This window comes from Porites lutea, chromosome 3 (assembly GCF_958299795.1).
Source record: "Porites lutea chromosome 3, jaPorLute2.1, whole genome shotgun sequence".
Lineage (NCBI taxonomy): Eukaryota > Metazoa > Cnidaria > Anthozoa > Scleractinia > Poritidae > Porites > Porites lutea.
In genome coordinates, this window is record NC_133203.1 from 15,757,586 (window position 1) to 15,780,377 (window position 22,792).

General features: G+C 38.7%; 3 protein-coding genes across 3 annotated transcripts in view; all 3 read right to left on the bottom strand.

Annotated features, from left to right (window-relative positions):
- Positions 1–22,792, bottom strand: part of LOC140930604 (sperm microtubule inner protein 11-like) — a 287,809-nt gene that overhangs the window by 205,328 nt on the left and 59,689 nt on the right. The window lies entirely within an intron of this gene.
- Positions 8,592–9,566, bottom strand: LOC140931636 (adenosine receptor A2b-like). The gene has a single exon (XM_073381430.1). It carries the CDS (start codon positions 9,564–9,566, stop codon positions 8,592–8,594), a length of 975 nt encoding a protein of 324 aa, XP_073237531.1.
- The window catches only part of LOC140930599 (cytoplasmic dynein 2 intermediate chain 1-like), a 45,124-nt gene continuing 37,141 nt past the window's right edge, over positions 14,810–22,792 (bottom strand). The window contains exons 31-34 of the mRNA XM_073380320.1: positions 18,979–19,099; positions 18,316–18,372; positions 17,397–17,469; positions 14,810–16,649 (exon numbers count right to left, since the gene is read on the bottom strand). Of these exons, the coding sequence (XP_073236421.1) occupies positions 16,536–16,649; positions 17,397–17,469; positions 18,316–18,372; positions 18,979–19,099 (365 nt within the window). The 3' untranslated portion in view covers positions 14,810–16,535. The remainder of the gene's footprint in view (positions 16,650–17,396; positions 17,470–18,315; positions 18,373–18,978; positions 19,100–22,792) is intronic.

The following is a 22,792-nucleotide window of genomic DNA, read 5'->3' on the forward strand; positions in this document are numbered from 1 at the left end:
CAAATGGTTACACAAACAATTAAACATTGTCATGAGAAATCAAAACCTATTTGAAATTGTCTGAAAACTCGATGTAAATGTTATCAAGAAAAAAAACTTTTGATGAGGTAAAGGAAAAGCTGAACTTAAGGTGCGATCTCGATCAACCCCAACCTAGAATCGAACCCGGGCTTCCATCTACCACTTAACCACTCCACTACTACCCAGATCTGTCAAACGTGTTCAAAATTTATTATATCATTTTAGTTTAGCACCCTTTAATAACAAAAAAGTGACTCTAATTCTTTGTCAAAATTAGTAGCCAGTAAAAGTTTAACTTTAATTCAACTTGGATCGGAAACGCGATTTCACTTAACTTTTAATTTAATTTTTTTCCCGTCGTGGGAGCTCTTTCTTCCTTGACTCAAGTCGCATTGTCCTTGCTAAATTTCTTTTATAATACAACGCTCTGACTGTAAACGCAAAAGTGCGAGTTGTTTTTGTGTTGTTTTGAACGACAATGTTTTTACACCACTGAAGTAGTCACTGCTTTTTTGAGGTTTTCAAGAGAACAAATGACAGCTTCCTTGTGCGGAGAAGTACCCGCGGAAATGCCTTTTCTAAACGTTTATACATGTGGATGGTGACCAAGAATTAATTTTAATAAATTGAACAAATACAACGAAGGACTATTGACAGGGTGCATTGCAGAACAGGATAACAGGATGTTAGTGGCGTGGGGGGGGGGGGGGGGGGGGTGAAGATAACCCAGGGTTCGTGCGAAATTTAAATTCACATATGAAAACTTTAAAAACAAATTTAGTTTTATTATTTTTCCCTTAAATTTGATGACTGGATGCTCAAAAAATAGAGAAAATTATTTGGGAGAATGTCTTTGAAAAAAAAACAAAAAGGAACTGGGATAAAAATTTAACTCCGGGTTAGCGCTTATATAATCGGCCTTCGAAGAACTGAACCCAGGGGGTGAAAGTGAGGGATAAAAAGGAAAGGAAAGGAAAGGAAGGTCCTGCATGGGTTATTTGAAAATCATTAAAATATTTTTATTAGCTTTTGTAGGACCGATATAGTTAGTCTCTTCCCTAACCCCCAACAAAAAAGGGCCGTCATCGTGATTTTGGTCTCCTCCTATTTGGGGATCCCTTCTAGTACCCTAATCACTAGTGATGTGGGTATCCCCTTCTCATATTACTTGAGTGTTTTGGGTATCCCCGGGTACCCTCCCAGGTTACCTAGATCGCTAGTGATTTGGGTCTACTGTTGCAGTGATCCCTGTGCTTTATCCTTTCAACAAAAATTCTGGTTTCAAATTTTAAAAATTCTACATACCGTTCTTGTTGTACAGACCTGACCCAGGCCACCGCGTTAGTTCCATTCGCTCCAAAAAGAAACACAACAGAAGTCAAAATAAAACGGAAATCACCTGAGAAATGGCCGAATCATTCACGAAATCTTTATAAAGTCATCTATCTGTGGTTGGTGAGCATGGGTGCCTCAATAAAATAGCTAAGTCTGCTCTTCTATACTCACAAATGGAGGATTCGTACAGAGATTCACAAACATTCGCCATATTGTTATCTAGACTTAATAAGAAATTCTGCTAATAGGAAAGATTTAGTGAAAATTCGTATAAGTAACCACAAACTCATGATTGAAACTGGAAGATACAATCAAACTTCCCGCAACGATAGATTCTGTCCTATTTGTAACTCTGGTATAATTGAAGACGAATTTCATTTTCTCTTCCATTGTCCAAAATACTCAATCCCAAGGGAGAAATTCTACAATCAAATCAAACAAAATTTTGTCGACTTTAATCAGCTATCTTACAAAGAATTAATAATTAAATTGATGAATTCTCAGAATTTTTCCGTAAATTCACATTTGTTGAAATTTGTCTCATTATGTAATGATTTACGTAATAATTTGTTATCAAATCATGCTGATGACACTTGATTATCTATAGTAATCATTGCATTGCATTATCATTGTTATAATTTGTTTGTTTGTTTGTTTGTTTTTTTATGTTAAAGCTTTTGGAATACTGTAACTACATAATTATAGTCATGCAAATAAAGCTTATATTGTTGTTGTTGTAATCGTGAATGAAGAAACAGAAGAGCGGTAGGTGGTCCCAAATATTCCGGTCTGCCCGAACCGAAATGGTCCGTTTCATTTAATTTCTTGGCGAAATTTCTTAAATTTGGGGCTGAGTGGAAAGCGCCCCCAATTTTCTCCCAGGTCGATATCCCAATCTCCTCGTCTAAACCCACTGATTGGCCTGTTAACAAGCCAACACTTTGAAATTCAAGATTTGTTTTCAGTGGCGACGGAGTCAGAGTCGTAATACAAGAAAAGGAAAGCCTAATGATATAATGCAAACAGCGCTCTAGCCTGTGTTCATCCAGCCCCCCCCCCCCCAAAAAAAAATAGTTACTCAATCTCTCCTCGCTTCCCTCCCCCTCCCTTAATTCCACCGGGGACATTTCGTGAGTGAGACACTCGGTTGCATGATATTTCTAGCAAGCTTTACAGGTCCACCATGAATATTGAAAAACGCCGGCTAGAACACAGAAAATATAATAGAAAAGAGAGGGTTCTTTTTTCTGAAGAAAAAAAGGGAAAGGAAAATTGTTGAACTACTTTTGAAGTTCTCTTACGGAGACTTTTTACATACCTTGCTCATTGCTGCCGTGAAATATTGATTTTCACAACATTTCTTGTTTTATACTTCTTTACAAAAACAGTTATTAGTGATAAAAAAAAAACTTTGTTTCCATATCCAAACCAGGGGAAAACCTTTTAGCTGATGATTGAAATGTAAGTAGACTATGTTTTACCAAAAACTCTATCAAAACTACTCAGCCAAACGCCAAAAAACGTTGTATGCACTAACGTATTTAAAAAAATCTTTTCCAAGCACATATCTCAGTTCTAACAAAATGAATAGATAAATGAATGCATGAATAAAATTTTAAATCCTTTCGCAAAAAATTTAACCTTTCCCCCAAAAAGGACTGTGTGTATTAAGTAATAGTTTTAATTTGTCCTTCTTGCGGGAACGAGAAAAAAAGCTCTAAAATTCAGCTTACTTATAACTTAAAGACGAGTACAGTGACATTTACTTCACGCCATCGAATTGCATGGTAAAATAACACGTTTACCAACTGTTTCTCTATGTAAGAGTTCTTTTAAATAAGAGCCCTACAACGCTAAGAACGCGGGATTTCATACGCTTAGGTGGAAGGGGTGTCGCTTGCACTGATCCTCTACTTTAAGTCGGTATATTAGCCTGTTCACTGACAGACTCTATTGCCTTTTTAGCGATCTGATCTGGTAACAAGATTAGGTACCCCTCTGATCATAATTTGTTGCACCACGACTCTTCCCATAAAAATGAGTGAAGTTCAGACATTGAACTGTCTTCAGTCAAAGTGTTTTCAGTGAATAAACAATCAAGAGAAATACTACCAACAAAAATATAAGTTGAATTCTTTACTGCATGCGTCCGTTCCACTGTCGAGTAATTTTTACGCGTGTGCGCATGTAAATTTTACGCGCGTCAATACAATAGAGGGAATGTATGTGAGGCGACCTTTCATGCACTGCCTGTATTTTATATGCACCAAAGAACGTAAAAAATACGCGACGGCCTGAAATTCGCCCAAATAAAAAACGCCCACGTTTCAAGTGGCGGTATCAGGAAAATTCTCTCGAATTTTGAGCAAGTTAGGCCAGAACTATAAAGATAAACATGGTAGTACCGAGCATTATATCGTCCTTGAAAATAAGATAGATACATCAATAGGCCCTGGTCATATTCTCCGACGGCCCTTGATCGAGATACTTCTCATCATGATTGCGAGACTAAGGCGGCCGTTTCTCGAAACCCCCGGTGAATTTCGCGCTCGGAGGGCTGTTTTGTGTTTTTTGTTTTTGGATTGAATATCAAATTTTGAATAATTTTGAAAATAATACAATGAAACTCTCCGTTAACGAAGCAAAACTGATTCCCGAATTGCCAGTTTAAGTGTGGCGAACAATAAGTGTCGCGAACATGACGATAGAATTAAGTGACTCATATCGAGTCAATAATCAAGAAAGGACGAGTATATTAACGATGACAAAATCATTTTTTCAACTATTCGGGGACAATGACTTGGTCCTTCTGATCCTTCTCATGCTGTGTCCACCGGGTGACACAAAAACCCTGGGAAACTTCAATTCCGGAGGAAGACTAGCCTTTGTTTTGCCATGGTACATTCCTTATAGATCCATATCAAGACAGAATCACAAATGACTCGTGGTCAATTGAATCTATAATTCACGTACAGGCATGAACTTCTTGTGGACAGTGTGAAAACATGTTTGTTTTGTTTGTTTTCTCTCTGAGAAGTTCCCCGCATGATCCTTGGCACCCGTTCTAGGCCGTCCCAGAAGGTTTATTTCCCGTTCTAAAAGGTGGACCCAAATCTTCATTAACAGTTTTTAATGTTTTTTTCGCTCGAAGCATACACTCCGCTCCAATTTTCTGACTGTGACTGAATCGACTGTACACACATTTGAGAAACTAGCAGACAGGCACATATAGTAATATTTTTATCACAGAAACACTTTTCTACTCCCCTATCAAAACGCATTCACATAACGTCATGGTGGCCATATTGGTGTTGCAAAACAATGAGACAGCAGCCATGTTGTTGTACCAAGACAACCCTTGTGGGAATTGAACTCTTTTCTTATGTAAAAACTTTCTTTCGTTCGCATAAATTACCATAGATGCTGGCCACGTGGTTGAATACGCTCTGTAGTAGAGAGTGCGCGAAACCGTCTCTCAGAAGGTTTATTTCCCAAGCCCTCATTCGTCAGTGGAGGGAATGCTCCCTATAATGACCTATAGGACACGGCCCTGCCCGAATTAAGTTCACCTTTTTTAGGCCTTATATGCAAGGATAGGGATTTCACAAGTTGTTATATATCAAAGGGTGAAAAAGTTAACAAAATGATCATATTTTAAAGACTAGGTCTATGTGAAAGGGTTACCATTTTTTGATAGAAGGTATACAACAGGGGTACCTTTTCTGTCAAAAATTGTATGTAGAGGGGTAGGGGGTTGGACCTTGGGGAGGAGCGTTGCCTTACTAAACTTTGTTGAGTACCTCCTCCCATTTCACACACTCATGGCTAAAACATGCTTACCTCCATCGATCCATCGATGTTATGTTCATCTTCGATAGTGCATGTTCATGGTTGTTCAGCTTCGCAAATATTCTCCAAATAGCAGATGTCGCCCTTCGAGTTGTATTCTTGCAGTTCTTGCCATGTTTCTAGCCATTATTTCGCCTAGTTTTTACTCTTGAAACGAGTGAAATGTCCGCCATATTTGTTTCCACAACCAAAACAACACGACCTCGTCCCAGGTCTTCTCGGTTAACGGTTCATTAACCTGCAAAAACGCTGCATTTTTGACGTCATTTCCTCGCTAAACACAAAATTCTTGCAAATTTAGTGATCAGTAACTGTTTATGGTGAATTATGCGTCCGCTTTTAGGCAATCAAAATCGGGGAAATATTTTGAATGAATAATAATTGGCATTAATTAAATTGTACAAAGTTGCCAATAAAGTGGAGAGTGGATACACTGGAGTAAAAATGGTTTCCAGGAGAAATAATACATTGCGTACACAAACATTACAATAGACTAATTCTGATTTATTAAAATTCATACCTGGCTGGGAGGCTTAGGGGAGTAAAACAAAAGAAATCATCTTGAGGCTCAGCAATGAATAACACATTTCTTTTGTTTTATTCCCCCAAGCCTCCCAACCAAGTATGAATTTTAATCCATCTAAAATGGTCTATTCAAGTACCAAAGTGGCTTTGTAAATCATGGGGAATAGAAGCGTCTTGAGTCATTTTAAAAAAAGAGTTAAATTGAAGTTTCTTATTTTATTGAATCGATTGCATTAGGCGAGTTCGCAAAGAGTTGATTATCTTTCGTTTTATTTTGGGTTAGTTCATGTGGACATTTTGCCCCATTGATGAATTTAAATCGTGTAGTTCGATTCTATCTACAAAACCAAAGAGCTGTAGAATTTCAAAAACAAAGTTCAGGAAGGATTTGTTTTTTGGCATCTGCCAGTTGAACTGAGAGTTTGAGACACTGTCTCACAATAATATTTTCTGGAAGATTTTCGAGATGGATCAAAAATTTAAGAATCAATAAATATATGTTTAATTTCATAGACAGCCTTCACATTTCGTTTCGAGATGCCACATTCGGGGTCCTTCTGTTTAAACCAAGATAGTTCTTATAAAATTGCGTATAGAGTCTTTCCACGGGATCTTTTTCTTATTTTCCGAGGTCAAGATTGTCATATGCTCCCCAAACTTCCAAACTATACTAACATAAATATGGGAAGAAAGAGGGTTTCGAAAAGTTTATTACATAAAGATGAGTTGTTTTCAGGTTGAAAAATTTCTGTTTGAACTAACTGAGGTTGTACCTAGATAAGTGTATTCTTCGGCATTTTCATTTCTTTTCCATTTAGAGAGAAGATATGTATTTTTCTCGAGTTGATTTACGATTTTCTTCAAATTCGTTGATAGAGGCCACTTCTCACAATAATTTTAAAGAGTACTTAATTGCTTCTGGAGATCGGCGGCACTTCTAAATATCAGAACTAAGTCATCTGCAATTAAGTGGAGAGCAATTCGGTAGTGTAATTGAGTTCGTGTCTTGAGAGTCTAAAATAGTCGGCAGTACATTTGAATATAGAAGAAGTGCCTTTATTTACAATACATTCATTTGTACAAGCATAACCTATTATATTACTACAAGGCAGGAGATCCAGCAAGCTCTGTAGAGCTTTTAGACGATCTCCGCTTTATAATCTAAGCAGATGTAAAGAATAAGGAAGGCGGACTTCCTGTTTTACGAACTGATATGAACTAAAACTATTACAATTATTTCTTAATCACATACTCTCTGACTTATTTCTTAAACATATTATATTATACATATTGTATAGGTTAAACAAGAGAGGGGAAAGGATGCATCCTTGTCTTACCCCTCTATCAAAAGAAAAGAAATTGTTTTTTTATCACCATATCGGATGACACATTTTAATTTTGAGTACACATCTGAGAGAAGGCCAAAAAAGCGCCAACCTATTTTGTTGTGTATGAATTTTGACAGTAAACCATCATACCATACCGAGTCAAACGGTTTTTGGACCAGGAAGTCGACGAAACAACAGAACAGTTTACCTCTGTTTTCATTGTTAACATGTTTATCAATAAGAGTTCTCATCAAAATAAAGATATGATATGTTGTTCGGTATCCGCGTAGAAAACCAATCAGGGAAGAGTGTAAAATATTCTGATCGTGAAAATATACGTTTAATCTTGTATTCAGGATAGAGCAAAATAATTTTCCTAAACAGCTTGTAACACAAATGCCTCTGTAATTTGAAGGGTCTGATCTATTTCCTGATTTGAAAATTGGGGTTATCATGCCGGTTAACCAGCTATCAGGAAAGGTACCTTTTGATATAATGAAATTGAAGAGTTTTACCAAAGGAGCACTTAAATGATTAATACAGCTTTTTGACTGACATTTCGTTTCGAATTTTATCAAAACCCGCTGCTTTCTTCTTTTTCAACAATTTAACGGCTTTCCTAAACTCTGATTCAGTAACGGGTTTATCCACTGTATACGAATGTAATAATTAACTGAATCTCAGAGTATTGACCACCATCTGGTTTTGAATGTAGGTTCTGAAAGTTAGTATATAATTTGCCGACTGGAACAGACAAATCTTGCGAATTTGCACTTTTTGTTGATAAGTTCTTGAGTGTTGACCAGAATTTTTGTGGGTTGGATGAATTAACAAGTTCTTCCATTTTGTGGTTCTGATGTTTTCGCTTCTTCTGTTTTAACATTCAAGTGTTTGTATTCCTTATTCATACGATGATAATTAAGTCTGGTTATTTCGTTGTGGCTTTATGCTTTTGATTTTGTTTAAGATTTTGTTTGATTAATATCATTTTCTAAGTTTGAACTGCTGTTAAGACCCCTCCAAAGAATCTGCCAGATTTTGCAGTGAGAAATTTTCGTGGGGGGCTTATCGCTATAATTTCGAAATTTGGAATATGCTCAACTTCATGACCCTAGATGGTCCAGTAAGCGCTTGTCATTCCCTAGACTTGGTGATGTGCCAATGGCGGGAAAGTAAAACGCCGCAGAGAAACTGACATTCATCAACCAAGCTCTCACTAGAATGTCAACCAATAGAAACTGTTTTAAAAAATGCTATTTGAGAGCTCAATTATTATACTGATCAATCAGATCACTCGAAATGTTACCCTAGCCGGGGGTAAATGAATATATCTTTCAGTTTTTTTGTTTGTTTTTTTACTTCCCATCGACCTCTTCTTTTGGAGATGGTAACACTTAGCACTTACGATAAAAACTGAGAAACTCGTGCCCGCTTTACACTGCTGTGAATTAACAGTAAGCTCGGACGTCAGGCATTATTATACGTGGATTAATGCAGTACCGATCACAAAGTTCGGCTGGTAATTGCAATTAGTCAGTCGTCGTGGAAATGATTTGTATGAAGAGACGGAGTTGACATAGTTCTTTTTAACGATGTTTGGTGAGAGTCGAGCCGAGCTTGATCAGTGAACAGGACCAAATCACAGGATGCTGATCTTGTTAAGAGAACTTGGTTTTTCATTTTTTGTATCTGTACATGGGTATCTTTGACTGAACCAAGCAAATCCTTTCTTCTGGCGAATCGTACTACATCATATGCAGCTGAAGGCCCCTTTTGCGGTTTTCTGATCTTCAAAATCTCGAGCACGGCGTTCCTAAAACGACAGTCTCTGTAGCAGTAAATGAGTGGGTTAACTACGGAATTTGAATACAGAAGTGTGTCCATTAAACGTATCACCCAATGTTTACGAAGAACTGGATAAACTCCTTCCAATAAACCAATAAGAGCATTTGGGAAGAAGGAAAGAATTAGGGCAACCGTAACTAAAGCAGTGGTCATAGCAACTCTGCGTTCAAGTTTTGCGTTCACTAACTCGCTGACTTGGTGAATTTGACTTAATTTACGTTTGCGAACCCCAAGGTACACCATAACATAAAAATATACGATAAGTCCCAGGGCAGACATTACCGAAACTGAAAGAACGGTGTGGAAAATCTCCGACGCCAAAATCATAGCATTTTCACTCATGATCCCCGTGATCACCAATAAGGGTAGTGGAGATACAGTTACTATTGCTGATACCCAAGCTATTATCGCCAGCTTTTTCAAGCGGCTTCTAGTCACTATAACTTTGTAGTCAATCCATTTTCGAATGGCCACGTACCTTTCCCAAGCAATCATTGTCAGATGGAAAATCGAACAAGCCGTAAGAGTGGTCGTGACCGATATCGCTACAAAGTCCAACTTGCAAATGTAATGGTCGGCCAGTAATTGATAAGAAACTAACAGTCCGACCACAGCAGATAACGGTACACATATACTTCCTACTAGAAGATCTGTAACGGCCATACTTGATAGCAATATATTGGAAGCTCTCTGGAGTTCTTTCCTTCGCTTTACTGCTATGATTATTAGTGCGTTTAAAAGAACCACAGTTGGAGAGATTATAGATGAGACTACGGCAAAAACCCAAGGAGAAGTAGTGTCATGTAAATCCCAAACTAGGTGTGGTGCGTGTGAGCAATAAAACACTGACCTGGTTGAGTTCGAAAGGACGGTCGCCGTTTCTGTTTCGTTTGAGCCCATGATACTGACGATTTTTAAAACTGTTTATAATCCAAAATTTTGTTGCCGAATTATAAAGTTCAGCTTAGACTGGATCTAAAACGAGGAGATGCTTTTCGGTAAAATTGCTCTACTGGGAAAACAATAAGGCTTGGTGCTAAATGAAGCAGTTTTGGGGAATGGTGGAGTATTTTTTTAATACGTGACAATGCGCAGACAATGCGGTCTATAATCTATAGCTATTAAAAACGAAAAACAGGAAACTCCGTATTTGATGAATTGGGTTTTTGTGCTGACTTCTATGTACACTTAAATTCAGCGGAAATTCGATGATGCACTCAGTGTTCTTGAGGGATAATGATAATGATATTATAATTATAATAACAATTTATTTATATCGCTCTTATTCCTTTAGAGTCCACAAGCGCTCCACGTTCTGAATAAAAAAATTGAAAATTGCTTCAAAAAATAAAATATAACTTAAATAAAATCTCAAAATCTTGGGACCAATCTCTAACATGCGTTCATAAAAAGGTCTGTCTTAGTTTTACTCAACAATAAGCCTTTTTGAAAAAAAAGATCTTAATGGATTTCATAAAACTACCTACAGAATCGCACACTCTTAGCTCCCGTGGAAGGGCATTCCAAATCTGAGGGGCACATATAGAAAATGCCCTGAACCCGTACGATTTTCAATTATAAAATCGTGTATTCAGAAGCTGCATGTTTCCTGATCTAAGGCTACAGCAAGGTCTATCACCAGTAAAGATCTAATAGATCCTGGAGATAAACAGGTGCCATACCATCCACCACTTCTTTTAGATATTATGAATATTATATAAGTAAAGTATGATTTTTTGCATTTTTTTATATTCAAATGGCAATTTTTATTTAGATCTTTGGATTTCTCATTATTTCAAGTTTATGGCTAACATAATAATGATTTGTTCTTAATAAATTTGGGACTGACAAGCCACGCGCACCGACACGTGTATACTATTCTAAGTACACAGGTCCAGATAGTTCGTTCCTGATTATCTTCACTTTGTAGGATATTTTTCCATTGTGAAAGCGCTGGTCTTAACACCGTCTAATACATATCATAGCTTTTTTCCTGCTCTGACTAGTGTTAAGTCGATTATTTTCACGGATTTCTTTTCTTTTCTTTGTTCGTTCAATTTCCCCTTTGTCTATTCTAGTCAACACACGAAAATGTCAGGGTTTTTTGGTAGGGGAGGGGCTAATTTTTTTTTTTAATAGAAATCTTAATGAGTTGCATAATAAGTTCAGATAGACGTTATCATGCAGATTTAATTACTAGGAACAAAATTCTCAAACTGGACAAAAACGTGGAATGCTTTCAAAATAGTAAATAATCAGTGTAAGGTACACATACCTCCCTTAGAATTCAAGTAAAATCGACAAAATAGAAAAAAGGAGACATATAGTTTTCAAAACTAAAAGTTAAACCTAATCGCTGTATTATCGGTTCATTAGAGTTCCAAAAGTCAAGATTGGGGAAAAAAACTTTGTATCTGAGTGAAATTGAGAAAACGCTGGTATTTTAACTATCTAGAAACATAGAAGTTTCTCGTTCCTAGAACTGGTTCCATAATGATACCTTTTTGCAAGCTGACCTTTTCTAGCTGTTAATTGTACACATTTCAGTTGATAGAAATAGTACAATGTAAATCAGAAAGATCTATTTTAGCCCTAAAAATGGGGCCGTTTCGGTGGGTAAAATACAGTCCTATTTTTGAGTCTAATTTGGCTCCCTTAAATTAGGGCCAATACAGTCCAATTACATAGCGCTGCTTTGGACCAAAGGGCTGAAATGGGCCCCAGCGTGGGCTGGAATAGCCTTTTGATTGGGCTGTTTCAGCGTAAATTGTGCTCAAATGGCTCCAGGAGGAGTTGAATCAGACTTTGGCCCACAGGGCTGAATTGACGTTACTTTGGGGCTGAAACAGATCTTTTTAATTTTCAGCGTATAGTCAATCTTTTATAAAAGATCATTCGGTCGTCAAAATTTGTATCTGATTTCTGAACAGTGTTTCATTTTTCTCCATTCTTATCACTGTTTGTTAAAAAACGGAAAGTGATTTTCATCTAATGTCATCTAAATTTTCCCAAATACGCCGTTCTGTCTTTTTAAACTTCTGTCTTCGTATTCAGTCGGCTTTTAATATCAGCTGTCTGCTCACAGTTATATTGCTTTTTAGTATAAAAGGAGCAACTGTCATTTTCTTCAGGTGTATAATATTTTTAAAAACAGCTCTTATTATACCATTTTGTTTTATCTCCCATTTATGACAAAATTAATTTGAAATCAGAGAAAGTCGCGGTAGAAAGGAACATCGTCGAATAACAAGAAAAATCAGTCAGCGTTCACGTTTATACTCCAGTGGACACCATTTTTAAAGGGTAAGGGGCTTGACTTCGGGGCGGAGCCTCCCCTACAGACATTTGTTGAGCATCCACCCCCCCCCCCCCCCCCATCCGGGTGGAAGCACAAGCCTCGTGCCCAAATAAGGCGTTCGAAGAAGGATGATATGAAGAAAAAGTGATACAATGATTTTCAAGCTTCTGAGGAAAGGTGTTATTTGCAGTTCTTTAAAAAGGCTTTTTATTTGGGCGTGGCCCAAATAGAGTAATCGAGATGGCTTGTTTTGATTCTAAGTTGCAATAGGCACACAATACGTGCTAACGAAAACAAAGCAAGTAAACAAACGAAGCGAGGCGAATGTCTGCCACGCGAACGTCTTGTATATAGCCTGTAGTGCAGGCGTTTTCTTCGGGCCGCGAATGTTTTGCTCGCGAAAGCGCCATAATGCTGAAACTCGAAAAGAGAGTAGAAAATGGGGCGAGTCAAAAGGAGAGGAGGAGGGGGTGGGGAGATAGCAGTAATCTACGCAGCTTAAGTGTCTCATCGACAAGACAAAAGGCTTTTACATGTGTAAAATGTGCAGTGCAAGCTCAGGGACTGTGTGGCACATGACGCTGTTGGATAAAATTAAGCGACACAACAAGGTACATTAATACCTCATTGGGGATTGAGCCGGAGATATGACCTGAAATATAGAGAGAGGTGGTATGAGCACCAGCAATTGCAGTGATCGAGAATGATAAAGTGAAATTAATGTCAGAGTTCAGAGAATAACACTAGCCACAAAAGTAAACTTCCAAGTTGTGGTTGTCAGAACATTCATCCACCAATCCACTTTAAAACATCAATGCTAACGCAGTGTAGAATCTACCCTTCTGTGATTTCAGTCAGAGAGATTTACTCGACCCCATCTACACCCAATGGACAGCATAGTATACCAAATGTTACGGACTAAGAAGAACTGTCCTGTTAAAAGAAAAAATGCGTGAATCTTGTCGTATATTGTCGTCCTCGGTACCATTACGGTTAGAAAGACATGTATTGAAAAAACACATGCGTTTCAAAAAGTCTCAGTGTGCGTCATTTCAAACTACGATGATGTTTCGACACAACACTTTGTGCTATTGCAAATTACGGCGTTGTAACTCCTCCGTTTTTAGCTCACAAATCGCATCCACTCAATTGACTTGAACGGCTTCAGAAAGTCATACTTAGCCCGAAAAAAAGTGCACTTTACTCGGACCAAGGATTGCGCTAAAGCATAATGTGGTCTGGCAATTGTGACGTATTTTGCGTTAACTCAATCTGTGTTCTATGTTTCAAAATATATCGCAAACCATGGCGAACTTAGAGTCACATTTTGAGAAAAGTCATTCCGTTTCCTATAAATTACCGTATTTTGCGACAGCGCGAAATGCGGTTCCCAGATCGCGGATTGTTATAGACTTCTCTCTTCAAGCCAGGATTTGAGTTATCGCTAACTGTGGACTTCACTGAAGTTGTCACATTTTGCGTTAACTCAATCTGTGTCCTAACAATCAATCACCGAAAGTCACAGACACCTTTCTAAGAAAACTAGTGATCCTACAACCGTCATAACAAACACGAACTATTTCCTGCGTTCAATCAAGAACACAACACAAACAGCGAACGTAATATTTTCATATATATACTTTTTAAAAATTTTCGCAATAATTTGCTTAAGATCTATGAACACTTGATTTGCATAAATAAACAGAAATGGTCAGTGCCATGTTTTCGTAAGCGTTTTGTTCGAGTTCATAATGATCTTCAAATTGGTTGAGAATGATTATGATCGGTATAGGGACGTAGATGGTGAAAATGATTTGACACAAAGCGATTTACCGTGTCCTCTCCGACAACTCTCAGCTATATTAACTGAATATAAGCTAAAGTGTGGCTGATCGGAACTTCACTGAGAGAATAAATACAGCTTAACGCGCTCATTACATGTCAAAATGAAATTTCCCTGTAACGACCCACAACCGGTCTTGTTTTCCGAAGTTCTTATTGTACAATGCCAAAACAGCATTAAATCTACTCTCCTTCGCAGCCGTTAAATAAAAAAATGCGTAAATGATTCGGCTTAAGAGCGGCGCCATGTTTACTTCACTCTAAAACGGTCCTCAACCCGCTAGAATTACAAGTTTTGCTCGAAGACCAAACTGCAACGGAGATTCTTTTCCAGTCCTATGCCGCGACTACAACGATAGATCACATGACCTGATTGGCTTGCATATCGCATTACGTCAGAGGACATGTTCACAAGAGAGAACAAAATTGCAACGGTACAGACATGAAAATAAAAAGGGAGGAACTGGGAAAAGGAAGGGCGGCTGAGGCTTTCTCTTCCTTCCTTTTTCCTTTTTCCCGCACCGCACTCGTTTTCGCATACTTTTCACTTTCGCGTCTTTCCGACTCTTTCGCGTCTTCCTCCGCCAAAATCCGTGAGATTAGAACAGGCTATTGACCTGCTGACTGCCGATCCCAGCGTGTAAGAGGCCATAGTAAATGCACGTTGGTCAGCCTCTCGCAAAGGCAAAGGAGAAAGACCATAGAAAGGAGATTAGCTGCACAAAACAAAAACTATGAGTAAAATTTTTGTAGGTAGCCGGACATCGACATGCTTCCCCTCAAGACAAAGACACCAAGCCATGTTTTCCTCTTTATCTACTGTATTTACAACAAACTGCCAAAAGTCCAGTGACGCTCAAAGCGTAAATAAATACATTTACAAAAGAGAACAAATCATATTCCTTGCAAATATTTACAATGAATCAAACATGGAAGTATTTAATTCGTCATTAAACTTACAGTGTATATGAGACAAAACTGACGAGACGGTTATTAGTGCCTTTTTGCTGGAAGTGACGCACAGAATTCAAAGAAAAAACGTCATCAGGAGCATCATGCCGTTACAGCAACTGAATTAACTCAAAGAATTTCGGACGCCGCGCGTGGTGTCTACGCGGCACTTCACTGCTAAATCTGCAGTCTTTTTGCGTCCCTACAAGGCAGCAGGGACTGGAAGACTCATAAATCAAGTGATCTTACTGTGACTGTTGTGGAAAAATTCTTTGAATTTCAGCCGTCTCCTCAAGTCGCAAACTCCCGAAACAGATGACAACTTGAGACGAATCAGGCCCCGGTTGTTCAAACGTTGGATAGCGCAACCCACCGGATAAATCGCTATCCAGCGGATAGAAATTTATCCAGTGGATTGTGCTATCCACATTTTGAACAACTGGAGCCTAGCTTAACTAGTTTTGTCCAAAGTTAATATAGTCAACATAACGGACAACTCTATACGACACTTCCGGCTAAGAAGGCAGTAGCCCGCGTAGCCGGCGGGATAAGCGTGGCAGTGCTGTATTGTTTTGGCGGCGGAGCCGCGAGCAGGGTGGGCATACGCTCACTTTGCATGGCGGCTCCGCCCCCAAAAAAGTTCCGCGAGCACAAGAATCCCGCCAGCTACGCTGGCTAAGTAGGCAGCGCACACCTAGGGTTAGTCCCGGCTGATCTTCGTCAATTATTTGGACTCTCTTTATTGGGCTAAGCCGACTTCTTTAAGGTGGCCTCAACACTACCAGTGTTGTCTATAAGTTGACTATAAAGAAATCAGAAACTGATTATTCAATTTGAGTTCAGTTTGAGACGCGTACAATTGGAGTTTTAAAGGCCTCCCCAGCGGTTCAATGAAAATCGAGACCAAGTTCGAGTAGTCTGACATATGACCTAATGTACAAACCATACAATCAACTGTACAAAAATTTTTCTACGAGGCACTATCCGAAAATAAGAAATACATTTTACTAGTACCTGTGATCTATGCTGCACCGCATGTTTGTGACGGTAATAAAGTAAAATCTTTAGTCGTTTTCGGGTGTGAAATCTTACAGATGAGTGATCATTATACGGAGCAACGTGGTGCAGATTATCATGCTGTACACTGACTTAGTTGAGTTTCTGGATTAGCTACTTATAGTGTAACTATTAAAGTGAAAGCTTTTGAGTTAGTAATTGTCTTTGGTGCTGTTTCATTCGCTAATACTGTTCACGGCTTGTAGCACGACTTTCCACAGAATCGTGTATACATTAAGTCATATTCTTTCATCGTTAGAGATCTGATCCAATTCTTTCTTGACAGTTGTTTTCCTGTCTTTAAAGCGTTTTTATGTAACATTTCCGACTTTTTTATGCAGGGGTGAACCAATTTCAGTGTAGACCCACACATATTTTGGCAGTATATGTGTGGCGCTAGGGCAGATAAGGTGGAGATTATCGGTCTTTTGTAAGATGTATGTGCCTGTGCGTATAATTTGTTTTAATAATTAGAGGATTGTAATTTACAATACGCTATCAAGATAACTAGTAAATCTATCCAGTTCATCGCCAGCCGCACTGGAGAAAAGACTGCTAATTTTATGAATTTCCACCACACCGCTTTCGAAAACCAAGACCTAAAAAAACAAAGAAGCAAATTACAGACTGCTTATGAGAAATGGAGCCACTAAATATTGCCATTGATAATTTAATGTGGTTAAGACTGATCACGAAAACAGAATCCCCATGAACTTGTTTATCTTGCTTAACCATAGGAAGATTTTATCGTCTCAGTCCTCGTAAACATTGAAAATTGCCAATGATAGAGCGTAATTTGAACAATTATCGATATTAAAGCTTTGGGGGGTTAATTCAGTGTTCACTTTTGTGAATCGCAACTGCCATACACTTATCGGCCTGTAAGCCGAGTTCACAGGGTATGGCAGGGTATTCCCGGGATCCCAGATTTGAACAAAATACAGCGCGTAAATCGGGAAACTTTTGACAGGATACGGGATTTGACTGCTACCCGGAAAGCGGTATCGGCCAAAATTTTAGGCATGGATTCGGACTGAGATTGAAAATAACATTCGGAATATCTACGAAAGAAGTTCGGGATGCGGAATTATCGTGAAAAAGGAACAAGGAAAGCGGGATCAGGTCCCCCTCTTGTCATGCGACTGTCAGGCTGAACTGAAGCATTGTCTATGCTAAAACGATTATATTTTTTTATAACTGCATTAAAACAAAAACGAGAGGAAAGTTAACGCTGAAACTATCGCTATTGGTACTCTTTCGCCAACAAGAGCTTAGGTGTTACTGTTTCCTTAAGTTTGAAGAAGAGAGGTTAGAAGGTAGTTCACAGGAAGCACACAGTTTCTTACCAACTCGGGATTTCTACCCGGGATACCAATCCCCGAAGCTGAATAGTCACTGGACAGCTCAAAACACGCGACTCTACATGAAATTGAACCAAAAATAATAAGAAAAGATCTCAGTCCCATGGAAATTCAACCAGTGGTTGACCATGTACCCGGAGGAGGGGGTAGGGGTGGGGGGCACCCCGTGACCATTTAGTAGGCTCTTAAGAGAAACATCCTGCAAGATGCTTATAACGTGTCGCGGGATGCCAAACGATTATAAAACTCTCATGTCCATGGTAATGACCGAGCGGTACCTTTAAACTTGTTACCTTTTTGGTTTTTCATTACCTGCAAACGCGAGAGAGTAAGGTTTCAACTGGGTTTTCCAGTGGAGACTACAAGGTGCACCGCAACGGTTGCCCCAAACGAAACGAAAAAACATGGCGGAAACAGTCGTCTTGGAAAAATGGCACGGACCCTACCGGCGTTTTGAGCAAAAATAATGTAGCGTTTTCGGGAATTTAAGAACACGCTGATCTACGTTCGTGAAAACGTAATCTATTTCAGATGACATTGTTGAACTCATTAATCATCCGCATACAAAAGGACATCAAGAAGTTATCAGTGGATGCCAGATACTACCACAAGATTATCAAATGCAAACTTAAGCGTTGAAATTCTTCAAGCATTATTCATCACTTTAGAAGCTATATAAAACACTCAAACAGATTAAGACAATTAAGAGCAATTTAAAAAAATGTTTTTATCGCTGTTTTTTTTTTTCTCAACCCACAAATTGCTACCGTTAGAATATGACTAAACACTCTTCCTCTTATTTGATAAATTAATTACTGACTCATCGGTTGGATTACAAAAAAAAGTTAATGTCACGTATAAAAAAAAAAAAAGAAACAGCGATGAGAACGTTCTTCTCACTTACCGCCCATGTTTAAATTTCTCTACAGCAACTGGACCTTGATCACTCTTAAGTAAATCCCTATGTACAGAATCAGAAAGAACTTTCTCTCAACTTTTTATTCAAGATATGTCAGTAATCAAGAGTTACTCTCATGAATCTAGCACCCAAAGAACGGAAAACTCGCGTTTACACTTGCGGCATGAAAAAAGAATAACCTAAAAGGAGAAAGTCAGGAGCAAAGTTGCCCACAAACTATTTTTCTATGAGCAAATTTTGAAAACGTCCGCGGGCAAAGGTTCACTTCGTCACAAGAAGAGGGAAACAGTTCAGTTTGTCCGACATCAATCCTTAACAGCTACATCTTACAACTTTTAATAACATGTAACAAACACTGCAATAAGCGTTACGTGTTCGAACTTGATGGTTACATTGTTATACCAGCTACCAACTACTGCATGTTAATGGATCAATAGTAAAGTGTTTGTTCTTCCCCTTTGTAATTTAAAAACTAATACTCGTTTGACTCAAAGGTGACCTTGATGCAAATTTTCTTGGGCGCACCACGGAGATGAGTACTGAGCAAACTGATTCTATTCCCACGTTAAATTTTCGGGGTCTGAGGCGTCTGCGGTCGTTCAACAAGTAACAGCTTATTTTATCTTATAAAATAAACAAGAGCCTTACCAAACGTAAAGATTTGAATTTAAATCCAGCACATAAAAAACACTTGGCCGGCTACGAGACCACTGCACTGATATTATTCCATTGCCGCCCGTGGATGCGGGCCAACTGACCAGAGGTAATTCTGATAAAATAAAACCAAGAAGAGGTCAATGTAGTATAAGTTCTCCAGAACACGGTTTTTAAAATCAACGTAATTAGTTTAACCAATCACAAAAGCTTTGGACATTCCAGCGAACCACAATGGATTCCGATAAAAATGTGTTGGCCACAGCAGATATCAGGAAATATAATTATGAAATAAAGAATATACGAAAATCATAGATAGGAACTGCGGAGTGAAGAATTAAATGGAAGGATATCATCCCAGTTATAGACGCAACTTTTGCAGTTGCGAAAATAAAGCCAGAAAAAAGTCGTCATCCTATCATGGGCCGATTTTATGATACGGAACTAACTAAATGGCCTGCTCCCAGATGGCTTGTTTGCTTAACTGGTAGACGCGCTGCACAGGTATCGCAGAGCGGGTCAAAAGCGTGCAAAGAAAGTTCCTCAAGGGTTCGAGTTCCGTGCACTAAGCCTGAATTATTTTTTTTTAACTGCATAAGTTGCATCTATAACTTCGATAAGTCTTTCATTTAATTAGCAAACATAACTCACGACAAGTTTTGGCTTTTTCACGATGACAATTTGAGAAGGTGGGTTTGGTTGAAATGTCATAGAAAATCATGAAAAAAGTTTGAAGCTTTCAGATGACAAGCGACGTAACATGCTTCGAAACGTATAGAAATACAAAAACCATGCACTGTAGTGTAACCTAAATTAACTTAAATGGATGCATTTATGGACTTTGCAATCAATCGTACTTTACTGAAGCGCTCTACTTTCATTTCCCTTGGTAAATAGATTTCCGGCCGACAAGGTGAATCGAAAAGTCTCACATTTAAAACATAACGTGTACACCTGAATTTAATACGTGCGTTTTCGAATCGAACAAATATTGTTGCCTCACTTGCACCCGAAAGACCACCTCGCTATACAGTTTATAAACTGCCGCTCACGAAGAATAGTCTGCAGGCTCCTCTTGCCGCCCGCGACAAGTTATCCTTCAACCGAAGGTAATGCATTTCGAGATGATACGCGCGTTTGAATCCAACAAAATGCAGTTTTATCTCTGATAATATGAAGGTGATGAAGTTCAGTGAGTGACCTTTTGAACTGAAAGGCAATGTATTTCGTTATTGTCACTGCGCAACTGATTACAAGGCATTTATTTCTGCAAACGTAAGGCCAAGGGACTGCCATAATATATTGATTTCGCTATACCGAATTTTCGTTACATTGAGTTTCTTTTCCATGCATTTTACTAATTACTGAGGCGAACAACATCTTACGTTCGTTGTACAGAGGACTTCGCTTTATGCAGGGTCCGTTATATCTAGTTTCCACTGTAATGGGATGTTTCAGTATACAAGTAATATACACGGATTTGATAGCAAAAGATATGTAACCAAACATAATTTTTATGCCTGGAGTACCAACTACAAATAGGAAAAGATCTTTCTTATTCAGCAAAAGACTTACCTACTTTCGTTTTGTTTAGTTAATATACTAAATGAATTCCTGGCAAATGACCAAATCACCAAGAATTCTCTCGTACCGTGGAGTGGACAAATTTATCAAAATTCAACAGGCTTATTATTGCAGTGAACGTGCATAAATAAAAATGACCGACAGTTTATGGCATTGTGAAATAACTAATGCCAGATTCTAGTGATAACTATTGAAACCAATGTCACTAAAACTGCAAAACAGCGTGACAATTTGAAGCAAACCTCGACAATAGGTGGATACAGGCATGTGCCGACCCAAAGGGTATGGCTTTTACGTCGTTTCTGTCCGAAAACAGATATAGACTTTGCCCATTTTGGTCTCGAATCGGGTATGGTTTTCGAGGAAACTACGGGAGTGTATGAACGTATTTGTTGTTTCAATTCCAAATGAATAAGAAAAAGGAATAATATGCGAATTCATAATAGGTTTTAAGAAATCTTTTTGTTGGCGTTCTAACCTAAGCAATGATGACAGTTTCTTAGACATGGTTTCTTAGTTTGAAAACAGTATGGATTTTTTGAGGCCAGGGACAAGTTTTTTTTGAAAGTCCCGATCACTATGTTTGCCGTGTTTGCATTCAAGATCAAATTTTCAATAAATTGGAAAATGATACAATGAAAGTATCAATAAACGAAGTAAAACTGACTGGTTTGTGAGCTAGGAACTGTGCTACTATTTAACTGGTCTTGAATTCAAAATTTGCATTCGGACTAGAAAAGTTACCGGTCCTTTCGAGAAACAGGCCCCAAGTTTTAAAATGGGTGTGGAAAATGACATTTTTTTGGTCTGAAAAAGGGTCAGGATTTAGAAAACCGGGCGGCACACCCCCACTAAGAATTCTCAGGAGTAACCCCCCGTCACTAAGTATCCGCGTTCTCACTTTGATATGCACTCAAAACACATAACATGTTTATTTGTAGCCTGTCCGGCGTAGCTGGCGCGAGGAACATTTTGGAAGAGGACGCGCGGAAAAACGTCTCTCGTGGCAAAGGTGCTAAGAAGGCTCCATTACTCGTCACAAATCGTTGAAACGGACACCATTTTCTAGACAATTCTTAAGATTTAGTTCTCACTCTTTTGCTCTCTCTGTAACGTGCCCTCTCTTTCCCCAATGTTGAGCCACGCGTATTTTGAAGCACTGAGACCTCTGTAATACCCAAATCAACAGTGGGGAATGGGAAACGTACACAAGTGTTTCAAGATTTTTGACGAGGATTGTAGTTTATTTGTCATTCTTAAAGCCACTGAAGTGAGCAAAGCTTATGAAAGGAAGGACACGTATCTAGGTATCCTTGCACCTATCCACCTTTTCCAGGCCGGGAAGTGTAAAAGTAGCCGCGTACTCTACAGTTACATTCCCTAAAGACAAGTCAAAGTTTTAGTTGTCGTTTAGTTGTTCCACAACATTGGTTTCGATTTCTATTTGAGGTATGTCGTTTCTGTTGGCCGGATTGCCATCGATGTTCATGTTTCCTTGCAAATCTTGTCCTTCCTGAACTTGTCGAGCTTGAATTCCAGCCACAACGTTGGTCGCTCCGAAAATTCGCATCTCTATTTGCTCAGCCTGAGCAATGTTTACAGTTCTAAATAATAACTCGATAAAAGCGACTCGAAACTGTCTGATTCTTACTGAAAAAATAATCGGGTTGAGCAGCGAGTTCATGAAAGCTATTGAAACAGAAGAAGAGTGAAGTAAATACATTGTCTCCGCAGTGACTTCCTTGTGAAATCTTGAACACACAATTGTGGAAACCATCACAGGTGTGAAACACAATACCAGCACAGCGAGAATGATCGACGTCAGTTTAAAAGCTTTAGTATCTCTCTCAACCTGCTGCCTTGCCTCTTGAGTAACTTGCTGCGATGCCAGTCGTATTTGATGTCTGCGAGTTTCAATGTAAACTGTTACATGGCAGTAAACTATTAAGCCAATAGATAAAATAATGAATATTAAATTGGTGTGTGCAATGGCAGTTATGTCAAGTACTGAAAGAACTTGCTGAACAATGGACAGGAGCCATATGATAGCAGAGGCAATCAGTAAACGACTTTCGGTGACGAGGGTAATGTAGGCGAAAGAATGCTTCATAGCGACGTACCGTTCCGCGCTCAGCAGTACCATGTGTAAAAGCGAAGCAATAACTAAAAAATTCATCACTGGTCTGAGAAGTCGCCATGCACAATATGCCGAAGGCAAGTCAAG